Source organism: Cebidichthys violaceus, unplaced genomic scaffold (genome assembly GCF_023349555.1).
Source record: "Cebidichthys violaceus isolate CVI_PGR_0920_01 unplaced genomic scaffold, fCebVio1.0.p SCAF_2, whole genome shotgun sequence".
Lineage (NCBI taxonomy): Eukaryota > Metazoa > Chordata > Actinopteri > Perciformes > Stichaeidae > Cebidichthys > Cebidichthys violaceus.
In genome coordinates this window covers 19551700-19569384 of record NW_027176372.1, presented here as the reverse complement: position 1 = coordinate 19569384, position 17685 = coordinate 19551700, and the positions used below count along the sequence as shown (strand labels likewise).

The 17685-nt window shown below is 42.7% G+C and overlaps 2 protein-coding genes across 2 annotated transcripts; one reads left to right on the top strand and one right to left on the bottom strand.

Moving 5' to 3' along the window:
* Positions 1 to 82: 82 nt before the first annotated feature.
* xkrx (XK related X-linked) lies at positions 83 to 9028 on the bottom strand. Its single transcript, XM_068715062.1, has 3 exons — positions 7989 to 9028; positions 2484 to 2743; positions 83 to 1792 (listed from the first exon to the last, which is right to left on the bottom strand). Exons 1-3 carry the CDS (start codon positions 8342 to 8344, stop codon positions 927 to 929), a joined length of 1482 nt encoding a protein of 493 aa, XP_068571163.1. The 5' UTR covers positions 8345 to 9028; the 3' UTR covers positions 83 to 926.
* Positions 9029 to 12845: 3817 nt separating this feature from the next.
* On the top strand, positions 12846 to 16630 carry arl13a (ADP-ribosylation factor-like 13A). Its single transcript, XM_068715515.1, has 10 exons — positions 12846 to 12900; positions 13962 to 14078; positions 14343 to 14413; positions 14511 to 14763; positions 14940 to 15045; positions 15152 to 15357; positions 15442 to 15550; positions 15909 to 16176; positions 16264 to 16380; positions 16490 to 16630. The coding sequence occupies exons 1-10, from the start codon at positions 12881 to 12883 to the stop codon at positions 16543 to 16545; spliced, it is 1323 nt and encodes a 440-aa protein (XP_068571616.1). The 5' UTR covers positions 12846 to 12880; the 3' UTR covers positions 16546 to 16630.
* The last annotated feature ends 1055 nt before the right edge of the window (positions 16631 to 17685 follow it).

Genomic DNA, 17685 nt, shown 5'->3' with positions numbered 1-17685 from the left:
ACTGGTTTAATTCGGAAAATAAAGGTTTTATTGTGTGAGTCACAAGGAGTGAGAAGTCATAAATCAAGTCAAATAACAACAATTCATGTGTGAACATAAGATTATTTTATTTAGGTTTCAAGTAAAACAATAGTAGTCAAGGCACTGAACGAACAAACGACACAAAACGTAAAAAAAAAGAAAAGAAAAAAGAGCAAACTGTTAAATCTCTTTTAAAAGTAGAAGCTAATTCATTGTGAGTCTGGTTACAGCATCATCAACTGGGAGGTTAACAACACACCATATTCCACACAGTTTTCACCAGAGGTTGACGGGATTTAATGTATTCTTGTAAAACTACAACCTGTATCTGTATATCAAGGCCACCAGACTGAGCAGCGAACAATACAAGGCATTCATCACAGTAGGTGTATGTAGTTGGGTATAAGGAAGATGCATCACTCTGACTTTCTCTTGTCCTGCTGTTTAAGAAAAACTATTTAGTGCAGATGCAAACGCGTGCAAAGGCGGCGTTCATGGTGCGAGTTCCCTGAGAGGAAGTGAACTGGGGGTGCCCCGGTCAGTCTTGGCATGTTTCCCGCACACCTGGCTCAGTCCTGTACATGACCCACTGCTGCTCTCTCAAGGCGGCCTTTGTGCATCGCCGCACATGTTACATTCTTTGGTGTACTGAGGCCTCGCTGTGCCCCAAGTGTGTAGTCACCCTCAGAAAAGACACCAGGAGTTAACCTGAATATCCCTCTCACAACCACAAAAAATGTAATAAAGTTCTGTGCACTTAAGAGAAATAGCTCATCACCATGCCGACTCAAAAAAACCCACTCATTCTGGTTTTTGTGTTAAAAGTACTCAAGGTATCGTTCTGCAGCGCCAGCTGAGATGCATTTCTACATTAGAGAACTTTAAATTCCCCCACAAAGCCTTTCTCAGGCTGCCTCCATCATGTCTTCAACGATGGCCGTCTCCCTCTCTCCCAGCTGACTGGTGAGGTCGAGAGGTTGTGAGTTTCGGGGGTCCAGCAGCTCCAGTGGCTCCTCCGGCACCAGCACCATGGTGGCGGCGGTAGAGTACGAGGGCGGCAGCTTCCGCCGTCGCTCACTCGCTCCCCTCCGTCCCGGACGGCAGCAGACGCAGTGCAGGCAGTCGTGCACGTTGTACTTGAAGAGGCGTCTGCAGGGGTGGCAGAACTGGTAGAAGAGCAGCATGAAGATCAAGGCCAGGCTGTAGCAGATCAGCAGCTGGACGGCCAGCAGCGGCGCGCACACATACTCGTAGAAGTCCGACTTGAAGAAGTACCAGAGCGTGATGAGGATGAAGTTCTCCACAAAGCGTGCCGTGTAGTACATGGCCAGACGGTCCCACCGCTGCTTCCTCTCGATGAGCTCTCGATGGGAGAAGTCCAACTGCACCGCCGACCAGCAGAACATGTTGATGCAGGCGTAGAGCAGCGTGAACATGGACAGCACCACCGTGGTGCCCAGCTTGGAGAAGTTCTTCTCCACGTCGTCAGTGAGCGAGCCTTTCCTGGCCCAGAACTCGACCCAGGGGAGGAAGAAGAAGAAGAGCAGGTTAACCATGCCGACCAGGATCACCCAGTGCGTGAGCGCCGTGCTGAAGAGGACCAGAGCGGTGATCCGGGTGGCAATCTCCAACACTCTCCACACGATCATGCACAGGTAGGCACGAGGGAGCAACCGCACTTTGTAGTTGTCGTATCTGATCTGGATGGCCAGAACGCTGCACACGAGAGCCCCGTATGTGATGGAGATCAGGGTGATGATCATCAGAACCGCTGCGAAAACAAACACAAAGCCATGTGTTGCCTTTTGATCAACAGCATCACATCACCGTTGACAAAGGTCTCGTCTTTAATGGTCCGAAGCACAGAGAACTCCTTAAATTATCAATGTAAACTTATCCTAATTCCATACATATTCAAGTGTATTCACTTACACAAATCATAATATAAAATGGAAGTCATACTCCTGAAAAGGAAAATAATTAATGCTCAAAAACGGTACAAACACTTTTTTTTTTAATCTGGTGCACATTCATGTCCCTCTAAAGAGGAATTTGATGATCTCTTAATTTTTCCTCTAGCGCCATCATCAGGTGAAATTTAGAATTTATCCTTTGCACAAATATCCCGCTTTTAATTTCATATCTTTGATATCCATCAATAAACAAAAATATCTCTTTATACACTGGCTTTTAAATACCTTTTAGGAGGAATACAGAAACGCCTTACCGGGTTATTATATGAGGCTATTTAAAATCTTCCACTCTATACTTTACTACATTTACATACACTGGAGGTGACATTTCATTTGATGTGTACAGTGTTAATTCAAGGTGATGAGTCATAGTCTTAAAGGGCTGCCAACCGCAAATAATTTGATCATTTTTAGGAGGTACTTCAACCTTGCCAGGAAAAAAGATTTTTTAGGATACTCATAGAGTGGACCTTAACCCCTCCATCTTACATCTGGCAGGGAGTAAGTATTTCTCCTGGATGGTGGCGTACAGCTGGAGCGTCAGTTGAGGAGCGGATCCCAGAAAAGCCTGGATGACCGCGGTGCGTTTGAAGGCGTTCCTGTGAGTGGCCAGCGTGCGCTCCGATTGGCCGATTTCCCACTCCATGGGCGTCCCCTGGCCCTTCTTCAGGCTGATCTTCCTGGAGATGGTGACGTAAGGCTCCTCCTTTTTACCCGCCTTGAAATAGACCACCAGAGCCTCAAAACACCTGAGGAAGAAAGAAAAGAGCGACTAAGAGTGGAGTCGCATGTTCACACCAACAGAGGGCAGTGCAATGTAATGTTTAAGCTACCGCAATGAGACGCGGTGCCTTGTGCTTCAACATCAACATGTAATCATCATAGTGGGAATATGAACGGGCATCAAAAGCTATAAAGCAAACACACGAGTAGAATAAAGCAAAAAACCCCCAAAAAAACAGAGGCTATATACCAGCAATGTGCTGTAAGCAGCTTGTTTTCAAGATGCAGCTTGTTTTGATATTACATATTATAAACAACATTGATCTCAGAAATGATATCTAACATAAGGGCTCCATCATAATGAACATATCTTTGTAAATCACAGCTAAACAAACACAAACACAGCACTGTGAATCCACCAGAGGGCAGTCAGCAGAAAGAAGAGAAAACAGATCCCCGGAGGCCTCCCTGGATCAACTGAAAACCTCTGGGTGTGGTTCTCTGAGCGTTTGCAAGGTAAATGCTCCCTGTGTTCAGCCTGACTGGTCAAAATCAACACCACTCGAGAGGAGGGAAACATGTTTTTCACGGCGAGAGATTTCCGTGTAGACTGGAAACTTTGTTTCTAGATTTTAAAAAAAAATATGAAAAATGCTTCCAGACTGGTTTTTGGAGGCCCAAAAAGGACAAACAGGTGTAACATAATTTCAGAACCAACTCTTCAAGCTGCAACAAGCAAACTACCTAAACTGGAAGTACAAGGTTTCCACCTGCCAACAACAAAATGTCAACATCATAATCCCTGAAAAGCACTTGTAAACTGACCCGACAGCACATCTGCTTTCAACACACAAACCTCGCCCTGAGGATTCCCACTGCAGCACTGAATCTCACATCACTGTGCTGGAATGTCATGTTTTGCTCCAAAATCTCCAACTTTGGACACACGACTTGGATCCCACAGGAATCTATTGCTCCATGGTTCAACTATGTGCCGGTCAGACTCTCCAGAGTCAGCAGCAGGACATGTTGCTTCAGCTGCTGCTAGAAGGGAAACTGTACTCTTTGCTTGCAGTGAAAAAGTGGCACAGTGCCAAGAGTCCACACTGAACTGTCTTTGACCCAAACCTCACAGGCTGGCAGGGGATTAGTTGTTGTTATTTGGAAGCGCGCTCTTATATTATCTCTAAACACATTCAGTCCCAGACCGATAGCCACAGGCAAGATCAGGGTTGCTCAGCTTTAGTGTTCAAGGTTGATGACAGAGAGACAGCGAAGGCAAAAAACCTGATTTACTGACATCCTTCCCTTGGAAACCTGGCAGCACAATGGCGCTGAGGACGCAGAGTGAGGGTGCTGAACTTCAGCCAGTGTGCACTTAGGATTCAGACTGTGAGGCAGACTGAATTTCACTCAGGGGAGGGGTGGGGGAAGAAACAGCAGGGCAGATGAATGCATTAGCCAGGAGAATCGATATGCTGACTTCTGACGAAGCGACTTATGGATTCATAAAAAGGAAACACACAGGCTACTGCTCAGTCTAAACTTGCAATCTGTTCCCTCGGCGTGTGAACACAGCAGTCCGATGTGACAAATGTCACACAAACGAAGAGGAACTAAGAGACTCCTGTGACGATTTAAATACTGATGTTTTTTCTGACTAAAGGGCGGCAGAGCATTCAGGAAATCCTTTTCGGCAGCTCTTTAGCGAGATCCTCTTGTTTTGGTCGCCTGGGATTACATCATCGCGCTCATCGCGCTCACACTAACACGGCCTCGTCTGACTGCGGCGAGCTTGTGGAACACAAACAGACACAAAACACGAAGCTCTGCATGCCAAGACTGGCCCAAGTTGACAGAGCAATGTAGTTTCTGTGACTGCTTCATGTACTTAAGGAGACACGTCAAGACAAGTTGCAAATATACCGACCCCGTCCTTAAAGTTGACATATTGACTCTGTGGATACTGTGTCTCATTATCTTCTGCTAGACTCCAATGCAACCAAAACAAGGCTCTTAAAAAAAAAAAAAAAAAAAAAAGTGCGACTTGAAAGCAGCCACAAGATCAGCAAATTACACCGTCCCCGAGTCACACAGGAAGCCTCCCATCTGAGACACGAGGGAGCAGACGTTATCTACCTACAGCAGCAGCGTGGAACCAGATGAACTTGAAATAAAACAGAAAAACAAACAGAACAGAACAAAATGATCTGTAATAGCAAACCCCAGTATTTGTTTTCTGGCTTCTCTGTCGCAATAAAAACACCAGAGACGTCACAGCGTAGTGACAACGCATGATAACCGCAAAGCCTTCATAAAACTCACATTAGAGAGATCTTATTGATATTGAAAGATGTTTCATGGTCATGGCGGTTCAACGATCACTGGCACGAGCAAAGCATTCTCATGCGGAGCAAAGACGTGTGCAGCGTCACAAACTAGCGCGCGTAGAGCTGACAGAAAACTGCTGCTTTTGGTTTTCAGCAGCTTTCTTTGTTCAGGAGGACAATCCTTGATAGTCTGCAGCCACGGCAGCAGTGAGGCTCACTGGATCGCAGTGTCGGCTCGGCAGGAAGCTCGATCCAGACTGAAATATCTGAACAACTGTTGGGCAGGTTGTCATAAAGGAGGGCGACAGTCGCAGTCTAATGCTCCGTCCACTTCCAATCTGCCAAAGAGGAAGGTGAAGAAGAGGAAGAGGAGCACTGGACAACACCAACGTGTCAAAATTCATCCAATTAGCAAGTAGGTACACAGTGTACACAGTGTACTGCATGAAGTGTACGAAGGGAAGCGCCTATATTTAGACAAAGCACTAGTGTTGTTTTTCCATTTTATTTTTTTTTGTTTGCTCCAATACCAAAGTATAGCACTCTATAACATCGTCGGACTCCCGATGGACAGATTTAAAAATAAAATGATCAAAATCGATGAAGCAGAACCAGAAATATCAGCTTTTTTTTTTTCTTCCTTGTCACAACATGGTGGCAACATTTCCCACAATGCAACTCAGCTAATGCGGCCTCGAGACGAGATGAGGATGCAAAAGTCTGGTGAGATCATTTCAGTCATCAGTCAAACATCTGACCTCTTCAACTTCCAAAATAAAAGTCTCCGCGAGAGATGAGTCATAAATCAGACTGTCATCAACAAATCCACCAGCTCTGTTGCTCTGCAAGTTCCTCACAGCCGAAATGTGACGGATGCATTTTTATAAACACGTCTGACTAACACTCTCGCTCAAGATTGAAATAGACTCTGGAGCTGCAGGTGGTCCGTCCGAAAAGTCTGTTCCCCTGCTTAATACTCTGTGTTACATTGTCCTTTTACTTTGGACTCAAACGGCATTTATCAAACAGGAAGTCTGTGAGCCGTGTGCTGTATTCTGAAAAGATACAGACTTTGATCAGTTTGGACGGGCGACATTAAACAATGGCTGCACTGAAATCAAATTTGTTAGCTCAGCATCGAAGATAAGATCACTTCCTGTCTTCTGAATGACTTTGCAAAAGGTGCTTCTTCTGTAGCTCTCCTAGATCTTTATTCCTTCTACATCTTTTCTCTTATATCGGCAATCTGCTTTAAAATTTATCGAACTTGTTATATTTTAGGGTGCACTGCAAGCTGAGCCACAAATCAAGTAATTTATAAGCCTTTTCGCAAAGCCTTCTTCCTGAGGCCCGTAAACCTGCGAAGAACTCAAGACAAGAGTTGAATTTCTAGCCCTGTAAACATAACACACCCTTCAACTACCTCTTATTGTACAGTAAATTCAGAGCAACACCTCAGGGCTCACTGTTAACGTCTCAAGTTCAGAGCAAAAGAAAGAGAGTATGAGTCGTATATTTGAATTTCAGAGAAACTCAAAGTCTCCGCCTACATCGACCTGCATGAGTCACGGTTCACCAAACAAGTCTCTCAGCTGAGATCAACCGGCATTGAGGAGTATGAACAGAACACCTTCCTCAACAAGACACGTTTCATTCCACTGCAGAATAAACAAGCTGTAAAATGAATATTCCTCTACAACTCCTGGCTCTCCTCGAGAGCCAACCCAGGCCGGATCAGCTGTCGGACTGGTCCGCAGCACCGAAAAGGCCTTCACCCTGAGATGAGGCCATGAATGTGAAGGATGTGTCATCAGGGCGGGTGCCAGCTCCTCTGACAGATTGGTTTAAGACTCTAGTCTGCAGCAGGTTCAACTGTGACCAAACCACCAAGGAAGACCTCCAATTAAAAGAAAGCTCAGGAAGCTAAAGAAGCTCCTGATATTTGACTTCTATCTCTATTCAACGCTTTTGACGACGTGGGAGGTTGTTGTGTTCCGTCGTCCCTCCTGTCCTTCATACTGGACAGGCTTTCCATCTGGTGTGATGCTGTTAATGAGCCAAATCTGATTCTCATTCAGTGCAAAAAAAAAAAAAAAAAAAAAAAATCGTGCTGCTGCAGCAGTCTGTCATAACACATTAATGTTCTTGATAAAATGTAGATGGTGAACTGCAACAGATGGATGCTGATGGATGGTGACTGACAGTGCTTCTGTGCACTCAACGCAGACTGTCTATTAGTATCCCATTAACTGTACTGCACTGTAAATGGAAAGTGGAAGTTGCATGTCCAGTAAGATGTAAGTAAGACGTGGAGCTGTAGGTGAAGATTATTTTCACTATCGATCAATCTGTCAGTTTTCTCAATTAATCGTTTTGTGTCTAACATGTCAGAGAATAGGGGATATTTCCTGTTTTAATTTCCAACGGCCCATGAGGTTGTCTTCAAAAGTCTTGTTTTGTCGGACCGACAGTCGAAGAGCCACATATATTCAGTTTACGATCAATAATGTGCAAGTAGAAAAGCATAAAATCCTCACATTTGAGAAGGTGGAACCAGCAAACGTTTGGAATTTCAGCTCAAAAAAAAGACTAAAACTATGAATCAACAATCAAAATAGTTCTTGTCTATTCAATTAATTTCCTAATCTTTGCAGCACATATAGGGGCATGAGTAATGAAGAATTATAGATTCTTAAAAAGGCAAGTTTGGGAAGACATGACTTCATGGCTTTTTTTTTTATGTTTCAGGTGATTTACTACAAATCCCATCTACCACTGGCTGACTGAAACGTTGGATTAACACCTTCAAGTATCTGAAAACACTTTATTCTGATAAATGCCCATGAGTATTTAAAAGTTGTATGATTTGCATTGAGTATTCCTCTAACATAGCGACCCCACCCCCACCACCACCACCACCACCACCTGACCCCTCACCCACCTAATGAGAGGGCCGAGCAGCAGCAGGTGCAGGAAGAGGACCAGGGGCCGGTCCCGACCCAGGTCCCTGTGGATGAACGTCAGCGCCAACTGGATGAGCAGGGCGGGCAGCAGCATGAAGGCGATGGTGAAGCCCAACCAGATGACATCGTCACTCTTGTGGTACATGCTGCAGAGCACCGCGGCGGTGACGAACTCCGCGCAGTAGAGCACGGTGGCCAGCACGACGCTGAAGGGAGGCTGGATCCGGCTGTGATTGACCAACATCATGACTCCGTTCTCCGCCACCGCGGAGCTCTCCTGCGGGTCAATGTCGGAGATCTCCCTCTCTTCCTCCTCCATGGTCACCTCGCGCATAATGTTATTGAATCTGATCAGAGAGGATATTTGGACGTCGCTAACGCACGTTGAGCTGAACTTGCCTTAGCGTGCTCCAAATAAAAACATCACTTTTGTTGTTGTTGTTGTTGTTGTTGTAAATACTTCCCTTGGTCCACCGTCTCTCCCAACTTCCCACCAAGTTGATCATCGCTGGTTTCACATCATAACTCAACAGCTCGGCGGTGCCACAGCTCCACTGCACCCCCCACCCACACACACACACACACACACACACACACACACACACACACACACACACACACAGAAAAAAAAGGCTTTTGTTTGATTGTCTCGTAAATCGTACGTGGCGTTACCACACGGGTTCAATCCCGAGGAACCCCCCTCACTGTCTGCAGTGATATCTGCGCTGTTGTTGCACCATCAGAGTTCAGGATCTGTAATTTGTCAGCGTTGGCATGCGGCAATTCTCCAAATAAAGACTGTCGCCCGGCGATCGTCGTCCAAACTCAGGCCGGCAGTACTTTACAATGAGAAGAATTCTGCTTAAAAACACACAGGTTTCGTCCCGCAGTGGAGTCTGTGTGCAGCTGGGTTGAGTTCACGGGGTTTTCGTGTCGGCATACTTGTACCGTTGCTGGCAGCTCGTAATTCAGGTCTTCTGGTGCGCTGTCAATGCAACAGCGCTGCGTTAAGGCCAGCAGAAACACACGGGGAGATACCGGAAATGAATGAGCGCTCTTCAAAGTAAGAGAGATTAGAGCTGCGATATGATAGAACTTTACTCAACAAGAAACACATTTCTGTGCCAAGATCAGACACTTTACATATATTTATACATACACATATGTACAACAGAAGGGTGGTGAAAAGTACAAATTACAAAAAATAATAAACTGTACAGAAAGGTGCATTTACTGTATTAGAAAAAAAAAGCATAAACATGTGCAATATGGATAAAAAAGGAAAGAGAAATCACAACATTATTATCATAACAAAACATCACAGGGAGGTGTATCTGCTTGCTCTGCAGGCAGAGAAATAAATGGAAATGAGACCACTGAACTGTATGAAGCGGTGATGAGCACTACTGCATGGATACAATATGAAAACAGTTGAAATAGAAATAGAAACTGAGGAAATGTGTATAAATGCATCTGGTGCATGGCAGGGCTATTTTGAGCAGCCCGACATGTGATATCTTGCACAGGTCACTGTGACTTTGATAATTATACTGTACTGCTACTACTACTACTACTATTACTACTACTACTACTACTACTACTATTACTACTACTACTACTACTACTACTACTACTACTACTACTACTAGCAGAGAATGTCAATGTTGTAACATTTCAGTCCATTTTTAAATAACTAAAATAATTCGTAAGGAAAATGAGGATTAATTGTGAATTGAGAGGAACACTATAACTCTCTGGACTACTTTTGCCAAACTAACAGTGAGAGATGCACTGTAGTTTTATTACATCCAGTTTGTCTATTCCAAGAGGAAGCACTGCGCAGGGTGAGCAAAGGGAGATCAGTTTCTCTGCACTTCCATTTTTAGTTTCCACCGGCAGGGTAGACTTGGCCTTGTTATGAGGACTTGCAGGCCTGCGAGTGAAGCTGCCACACAAGCAAGTGCACTACACCCACCCACACACACACACACACACACACACACACACACACACACACACACACACACACACACACACACACACACACACACAAAACACACACACACACACACACACACTGAATCAACTATTAGAATTTCACTCCATCTTCTCCTTCACTTTTCACACAGGCATTTCTCATTATTTTACTATTTGTTAAGGCTAAATGCTCATTAGACAACGATAACTTTGTGTGACCCAGAACAGAACCGGTTTGATGTTTGCCCAACTACTTATGCAAACAAGGATCCTTATTTGGAAGGCGTGTGAGAAGAAACACAATCTGTAGTGAAGTACCCAATATTTCCATTGCAAAACTATTCTCTGTTGCATAGGTTGATGTCAACATGACCTGTCACTTTAGATAAACCGTCTTATTTTGACAGAAAGGGAACTTTAACATTCCAGTTTGCTAGATGTAACTTTCCCTATAGCTACAAATGGAGTTTTTCTGTTTATATTTCACTAAACTGTGGAACAGTTTCAACCCAAACATGCCAACCTCTCTCTGTCTAATCAGATCTCATCTAAGTCAGTGGTCGACACAACCTATGAAGGCATGTCATTACTTATGCATGTGTTTGGTGAAGCAGTGGTGTGGGTCAGTGACTCCAGACTGCAGAGGCTGTGTGCTCTGTGGAGACAAGGGGGCCGTGGAAAATGGAAACCTCATTACTGAGCACCGGCCATGTGCACAGTGTTACCAGCCAATCAGGACGGGGATACACTCATAGAAATAATTACACTTGTTTGTCTGTGTTTCAAATTCTGTACAATATTCTTTGTCTTGAACTGTCTTTAAAGTGATAGTTTTACATTTTGGGAAATATGTCTTTGCTTTCTTGATGAGAGATACCACTCTGTATGTTAAATATGAAGCTACAGCCAGGAGACAGTTAGCTTAGCTTAGCTTAGTTTAGCGCAAAGACTGGAAACCGGGGGAAAACAGCTAGCCTGGCTCTGTCCAACGGTAACAAAACCCATCTACCAGCACCTCCAATGCTCACCAGGTGACAGGTTACATCCATAAGGAAAAAAACCCAAAGTGTAAAAGTAACAATCCTCCATTTTACAGTAGTTGCTTGGCACATAAACATTTGTAAAACCACAATGTGACTTTCATACACTGTTTTTTGTATGGATTAAACAAACCAGATATAAAGTGTTGATTACTAAACTTGTGGTGCTGATAGCCAGATTTTTTTTTTAAGCCAAGCTAGCTGTTTCCCTCAGTTTCCAATCTTCATGCTAAGCTAAGCTAACTGTGTCCTGGCTGTAACTTTAAATATTTACCATACATACATGACATTAGTTTTATACTTTCAAGGCAATAAAGCACATAAGCATATTTCCCCAAATATTGCTGTATTCATTTTACGTTAATGTTTTTTTTGCAGAAGCTGTGAAGTAGTCCAGCTGTAACCCAGATTGCAATAACAGCAGTGGGCTTTGAAACATATTTGCAATGTGGATAACAGGAGGTGCGGTCCTCAGCTGCTGCTGTTTTTGCTGTGTGTGTGTGTGTGTGTGTGTGTGTGTGTGTGTGTCAGCTGACGCAGGGCTGTGGTCAGATTCTGGGATGAGTCTGCTCAGCAGAGGAGGGCAGAGCCTGATTGGACGTTGGTTTAACGACATAATAAGATAAGGCCTGCACACAAACCATTGCTCATAAACATCCATAATTTCATTGTGTCTGCTGAAGCTCTGCTTCATATTCTGCTCTCCATTTTCTTTTGATTTTTCTATATAAACATTAAGAAATGAAAAAAATCAGTGCTGTGGATTGGATTGCATAGAGGCTGCAAATCAAACATATTTATGTTCAGCTTTGAGTAGACTGAATTGTAGCCTCAGCCGTTTATCTTCGTCAAGGACTTGAAAACAGAGCCATTATTATTTACAAAGACTACAATGTGCACAGCAGTCTCACAGCACAGCAGTCTCAGCGAGTGAAAATAGATCCTGTGATTCTGAGGCCATCTAGTGGCTTCTGCTGCATTACAAAAATGTGTTGGACTGGCTCCCTAATTGCATTAACCGTTATGTAATGTCTTGATCCTCTGTAAATGTTAGCTGTTGCAGCTGAAAATCAATTTTTACAGTCAGATAATTGTATTCATTTCAGTTAAATTTTTAAGTTTGAATTTCTTCGTGTGAAATGTGTCTATTATAAATAAACTTAACATCCCTTATCAAATGTATTTTCACCGGAACTATAATCTTGTTTATTTCCCTCTTTATTATCCACACTGAAACTTTATATGACAGGAACATTTCTCACTGATCAACATGAAAACAACTGAAAATTTTAATAAAAATAGAATAAAATGGAAAATCCACAACATAATAAATATGCACATAATAGTGCAGTACATACCCACCAATACATATTAAAATAAACACTGTAGCTTGTTCGTTAGTTACAAACCGTATGGACATTTGTAAGAGTATCAACCCGCCACCTCACAAGGAAAAAAAAGCTTTAGCTTCCAAATATACCTGTAAAGTTGTTTAGACGTACATTGTAGTGTGACAACACCTGACCGTCACCCCAGTTATGATGTCATTATCTCCCACAGTGAAGTGGGTTAAGTCTGTCCAAACGCTCCGCATGCTACCCCAATTAGGAGGTCAAGGCACGTCACAGATCACACCACAAGACTCCTGGACGGATACCTGCGCCTTCATTTGGTCTAACTAGAATAACCACGCCATCCAATGGGATTAGCGATTGGTTCAGAGGACTCTGGGATTGGTTGGAATCCCAGGTTGTACCTCCCACATGGGGTGACTAAAGGCTTACTGTGAGCCTGATTAGTTTGGTAGCAGGAGGAAACGACATGTTAATAGAGGCAAGCACCCAAACAAATGCATGGACATAGACTCACTTCTGTAAGTATTCTTTAAATTCCTTCTGTTTTATTAATCTCTTGCACATTTTGCACCTCTTGCATGTGATTTAGTCAGTCACTTTGTTCTAATCTAATGATTCACTGCATTTGACCACCCATGTGAACTGTTCATTCATTGTGTACATTTAAACCAGTGTACTGTTATGTACAGTGTTTTTAGAAGTTATTAGATATATGAACAACAATATATGAATATATGATAGTCATACTCATATGATAATATTTCTATCAGCGATTAACACAAAGTAATCTAGGTCTTCTGTCCTGGCTTATCTTTAACATCAAAAGGTTGTTCATGGCTATTTATTCTGCTTATTTTTTTTATTGCACTCTACTGGGTATTATTTGTGCTTAATATTCCAGTTTCTCATTTTATTTTTACGCAAACACATAAATATCTTACATTCACACAGTCCACAAATTGCACGTTCGGTACTGTCGACGGATGTTGTATTTATTCTGACACTTTTATACTAAACTTGCTCTCAATGATTTGAGATACGTATGAAAAATACTCTTCTCAAACATGAACATCCTCACTGAGTGCACACGGTGGTGACTTCACACAAATGGGTCAGCTTGTCAACAATACTGTAAAAGCAGGCCGTTCTAAACTGGCTTTATCAGATTACGGAGCCTCAACAGACGCACTGGACAAAGGACTGTGTTTTTTTTAGCACATGGCCCCACTTCCTCAGACACACCTGCTGCGTGTGTGTAACAACACTTGAGAGAACCCCTCATAGTTCCCTACACATGGCAGAAAGCTCCCATCAGCACTGATTCATTTAAACCAAGAACCTATATAAGCTTTGAAATGAAGGTGAGCTAAGAATACTAATAAAGCTAATTAGAGAGCGGTATAAAGGGACATTAGCCAATCAAAGCATCACCCAGATGTCTGACCATCTGTAAAAGTCTCCTACAGCAGACGCAAAGCATCTTTGTGTTGGACCTGGCCGTGACCCCCCAGTGACTCCACCGACCGGCCCTATTTTAGTCCGTGTGTGAGTCATACTTAGGTTGATCGTCTGTTTGCAGGTACCAGTTCCAGAGAAGATGGTGGCCGCTGTGCTCACCTTGCTCACCTCAAGTAAACATGTTCAACCTGATGACCAACTGCTGCAGCTGGGTCTCCAAAATACAGGAGCCGATCAGGTAGCTAATAACATATTTCTTTAAAAATGAATGAATGAAATGTACAATTAGTCTCAGAAAAATTGCATTTGCCGCATTTGGCAAAACCTCAATCTTTCAAAAAGTAAAAACAAACACTTAAAATACAAACGAAAGTGAGCAAGCATTCAGTACAGAAAAAATCGAAACACATTTGATGCAACCTGACGAGATTTCCGGTTACTGCTTTAATTTAATATGGTGCTCCTTTAAGTGAAATTCTATACGCTGCATGCTTCTTTGCAGGAAAGTGACCATTCTGGTGGTTGGTCTCGACAAAGCAGGAAAAACATCCTCCATCAGAGGGATGTTAAGAGGTAATTCAGTTACTTTAACACTAATGTATCTCTAAAAGTGCTTAGAGCCGAAACACAACAAATTATCAACCTGTGTTTTACTCCCTGTTCTTTTCAGTCCCCCATGGTGCTGAAGCTGGACCCACCCACGGCTGCGTCCGAAGTGAGCTGAGAGTGGAGAACTACCAGGTCACCTTGCTGGATGTGGGGGGGTCAGCAGAGTCGAGAGGAGCCTGGCGGGAGCTCTATGGAGAGGCCCATGGGATCATCTTTGTGGTGGACTCCAGTGACAGGCAGAGGATAAAGGAGGTCAAGGAGGTTCTCGCCGACCTGCTGAAGCAACCGAGAGTGGCGGGAAAACCCATATTAGTGTAATTATATTCAACTTCATACATACATTACGAGTGCGACCTAACTAACATCATGTACAATGTAAAGAGTGTCCTCTGGTGGCTGATGAGGGAAACACTGAAATAAGTAATGACTGGATAACTGTGAAGCTAAAGTGGGAGTGACTTAGGCCTGTGCTGAAACTTTAACTTTTTAGGTTGGCCAACAAACAAGACAAAATGAACGCTTTGCTGGGAAGTGAGTTGATTGAGACTCTGGTACTGGAGAAGCTGGTCAACCAGAGCCGCTCTCTGTGCCATATTGTAAGTGTTTAAAATTCAAGAATGCAAACCCAATGAACACACATCTCATGTAGGAACTGAAGCAGACGTACAGATGACAGACACACCTTTCTATTTCCTCTCTCAGGAGCCTTGTTCCGCCTTAATGGACCTGCGACGCTGGTCGGACAGAAAGACTCAACGAGGCCTTCGCTGGTTGCTGCGTGCCGTTTGTCTGGATTACCCCGAGCTGTGCACTCGTGTAGTCCAGGACAGCAAGAGGCCTCTGGAACCAAGAGAGGGGGAAAAGACCTGGAAAACAGAGAAAGTTCGCCGAAAAACCAAGGGCGAACGGTAGGAGAGGCCTTAACAGTCATAGCTTTCTTTTACACATGCACATATTGTACTGTATGTATTATAGATGTTTTCTCACCTCAGAATGAAATCCAGCAAGTCAGATCTTCGCCAGGTTCATCGGCCAAAAGAAAAGGAGAAGAAGACAAAGGGTGAAGGGAAGCTGCAACCCATTCGAAACATGCTGCAAAAGGTCAGAACAATATCTCAATCCCGTTTTTAAAACTACACTCAGTGGCTGCTGGATAACGTACACCTGTAAAATAATGCAATCAACAGCTCAGCCAATTCGGCCTAATTTATAATAATGATGTTTAATATTGAGGATGTAGTTTGCTGTGGTGTTGAACTAGACTGCATCATATTGAGAGGTGTTTCTAATGTTTTGCCAATTGGGGGAAGAATTTTTAAACAAAACTCAATATAATGTCCACTGTTACCTTATGTTTGTATTTTGGTTGTCATGATTGTGACGTCCTTGATAATGGAATATAGAATTAATGTTACAATGAATAGATGGAGAATTAAACTCAGAAGTCTGCAATTTACAGGAAAGCACTCTCAAAAAGAAGCTGAACACAAAGAAGAAGAAGAAGTCGGTTAAGGAAAAGGTAGGCGAAAAAGATGAAGGAGAAGCAAATGAGCAGGAGGAGGAAGAGGAGGGTGAAGGTAACGGAGGAGAGCATGACAACTCTGGTCACAGAGAGAAAGCCAGCAGTGCCCTGATCCCCCCGAAAAAAGTCAAACGCAAAACAAAAGTGAAAGAAGAGGCTCTGGACGTGCCAGAGTCACCGGACAAAGACAAGAAGCCGCTCAAAGGTTCAAATCTGTTATTAATGGCCTATATGTTGTGGTTTTAAGCAGTTTAAGAATGGAAGTCTGACATTTATTTCATTTTATGTCCAGCTAAAGGGGAAAAGAAGAAGAAGAAAAAAATTGTGAAAGTGAAAAGGAAGAACAAGATCAACACGGAGGAGACGTCTGAAGCTTACTCTCAACCTGTGGACCTGTCTGCAACCTTTGGTGAGCCTCGTCCACTTCCTGCACCTTCATTTAAATGCAATGACATTTTGGAAATGTATTCAAATCATAGCTTTCATGTTTTTAAAAAGATGACCCTGTTCCCTGACAGATCTTTACCGAAAAGCAATGCTGGCTCTGAAGGAACGTCAGGATCAGAGACAGTGAGACCTGAGTGTGAGGATGTGGTAGCGGCAGTAGGACACGGACCGCACTGCAATACTTCAAAGACACACAGATCCTGATACGTCTTCATCTAGTTTTTACACTCTAGACATCAGACCTGATCCCTGAACCTTCGGAGTGAAACTCCAATGTGTAGTGAAGGGCAGGTCTGCATAATGATGTATTAATAATATACAATTTAAATACAAATATTTAAGATACATATATAAATAACAATGTATACATCTTCAGAGGTAAAAGATGAAATTGTGTACCTGGCCAAAATGTTCAATGAGTAGTTTTTTGTATAAATCTATGCAGTTGTTAATTAATTAATAATTTTTGAACTGAATGCTTTTTTTTTAACATGTTTTGAACACTTTCCAGAAATTAACACAGCACTGGTAGAGTAATGGACGTTGTTGATGATAACAATAAACATTTTGTCACTACTTTCATGTCATATCTATTGTGTTTACAGCAAATTCAGTACGTATGCTACAAGTTATTTAGATTTAAAAATATAACACAGACAACGAGCAAACAACAATATTGTTTATATACCCTAAACTGGGTTGTATTGTTTCCCCCCTGTTTTGGTAATTTCATAATTACTCTAAAAAGTACTGATCACAAGACATTCCTCCATGGCAGCCTTCCAGTCATCTTGACCATCTTCTACAATCCACAATTAACTTTCTATATCTGGAGAAACTCTGTATTTCCCAGATGGTACAGCAGATTTGAGGATTAGTGCAGCAGCTTCTATCAATATTGACTGTACTGTCCTTGGCAAAAAGCAAAAAGCAATGACAAAAATAGTTAATCTGACTCAACATAAAACATAACTTCTGTGCTTTGTTGAGTGATCATGATGAGTTTTTCTTGCAAATGCATCGTGGCAAATAGTTCTGTAGAAGCTTAAAGTGTCTCCACTACTCACTGGTGAATTGGTGACTTTATGTATGTAAGATATATCTACCTCCTATTAAAAAAAAAAGGATATTTAAATATACCTACATGATGTTTAATGTGTTTGGTGGAGAAAAAGCTTGTTTGTTCAAGTTTTGTTAGGCTATAAAAAACACAAAACCTATAATTATATTATTATTATTATTATATTATTATTATATGGATGACTTC

Excerpts from the sequence above, each read along its gene's own strand:
- xkrx (XM_068715062.1), bottom strand. The coding sequence starts at position 8,344 with ATGCGCGAGGTGACCATGGAGGAGGAAGAGAGGGAGATCTCCGACATT. Across the intron at positions 2,744-7,988 it reads CTGCTCGGCCCTCTCATTAG|GTGTTTTGAGGCTCTGGTGG; the intron begins GTGGGTGAGGGG and ends TTTCTTCCTCAG. Across the intron at positions 1,793-2,483 it reads ATACTTACTCCCTGCCAGAT|CGGTTCTGATGATCATCACC; the intron begins GTAAGATGGAGG and ends TTGTTTTCGCAG.
- arl13a (XM_068715515.1), top strand. The coding sequence starts at position 12,881 with ATGGACATAGACTCACTTCT. Across the intron at positions 12,901-13,961 it reads ATGGACATAGACTCACTTCT|GTACCAGTTCCAGAGAAGAT; the intron begins GTAAGTATTCTT and ends GTCTGTTTGCAG. Across the intron at positions 15,358-15,441 it reads CGAAAAACCAAGGGCGAACG|AATGAAATCCAGCAAGTCAG; the intron begins GTAGGAGAGGCC and ends TTCTCACCTCAG.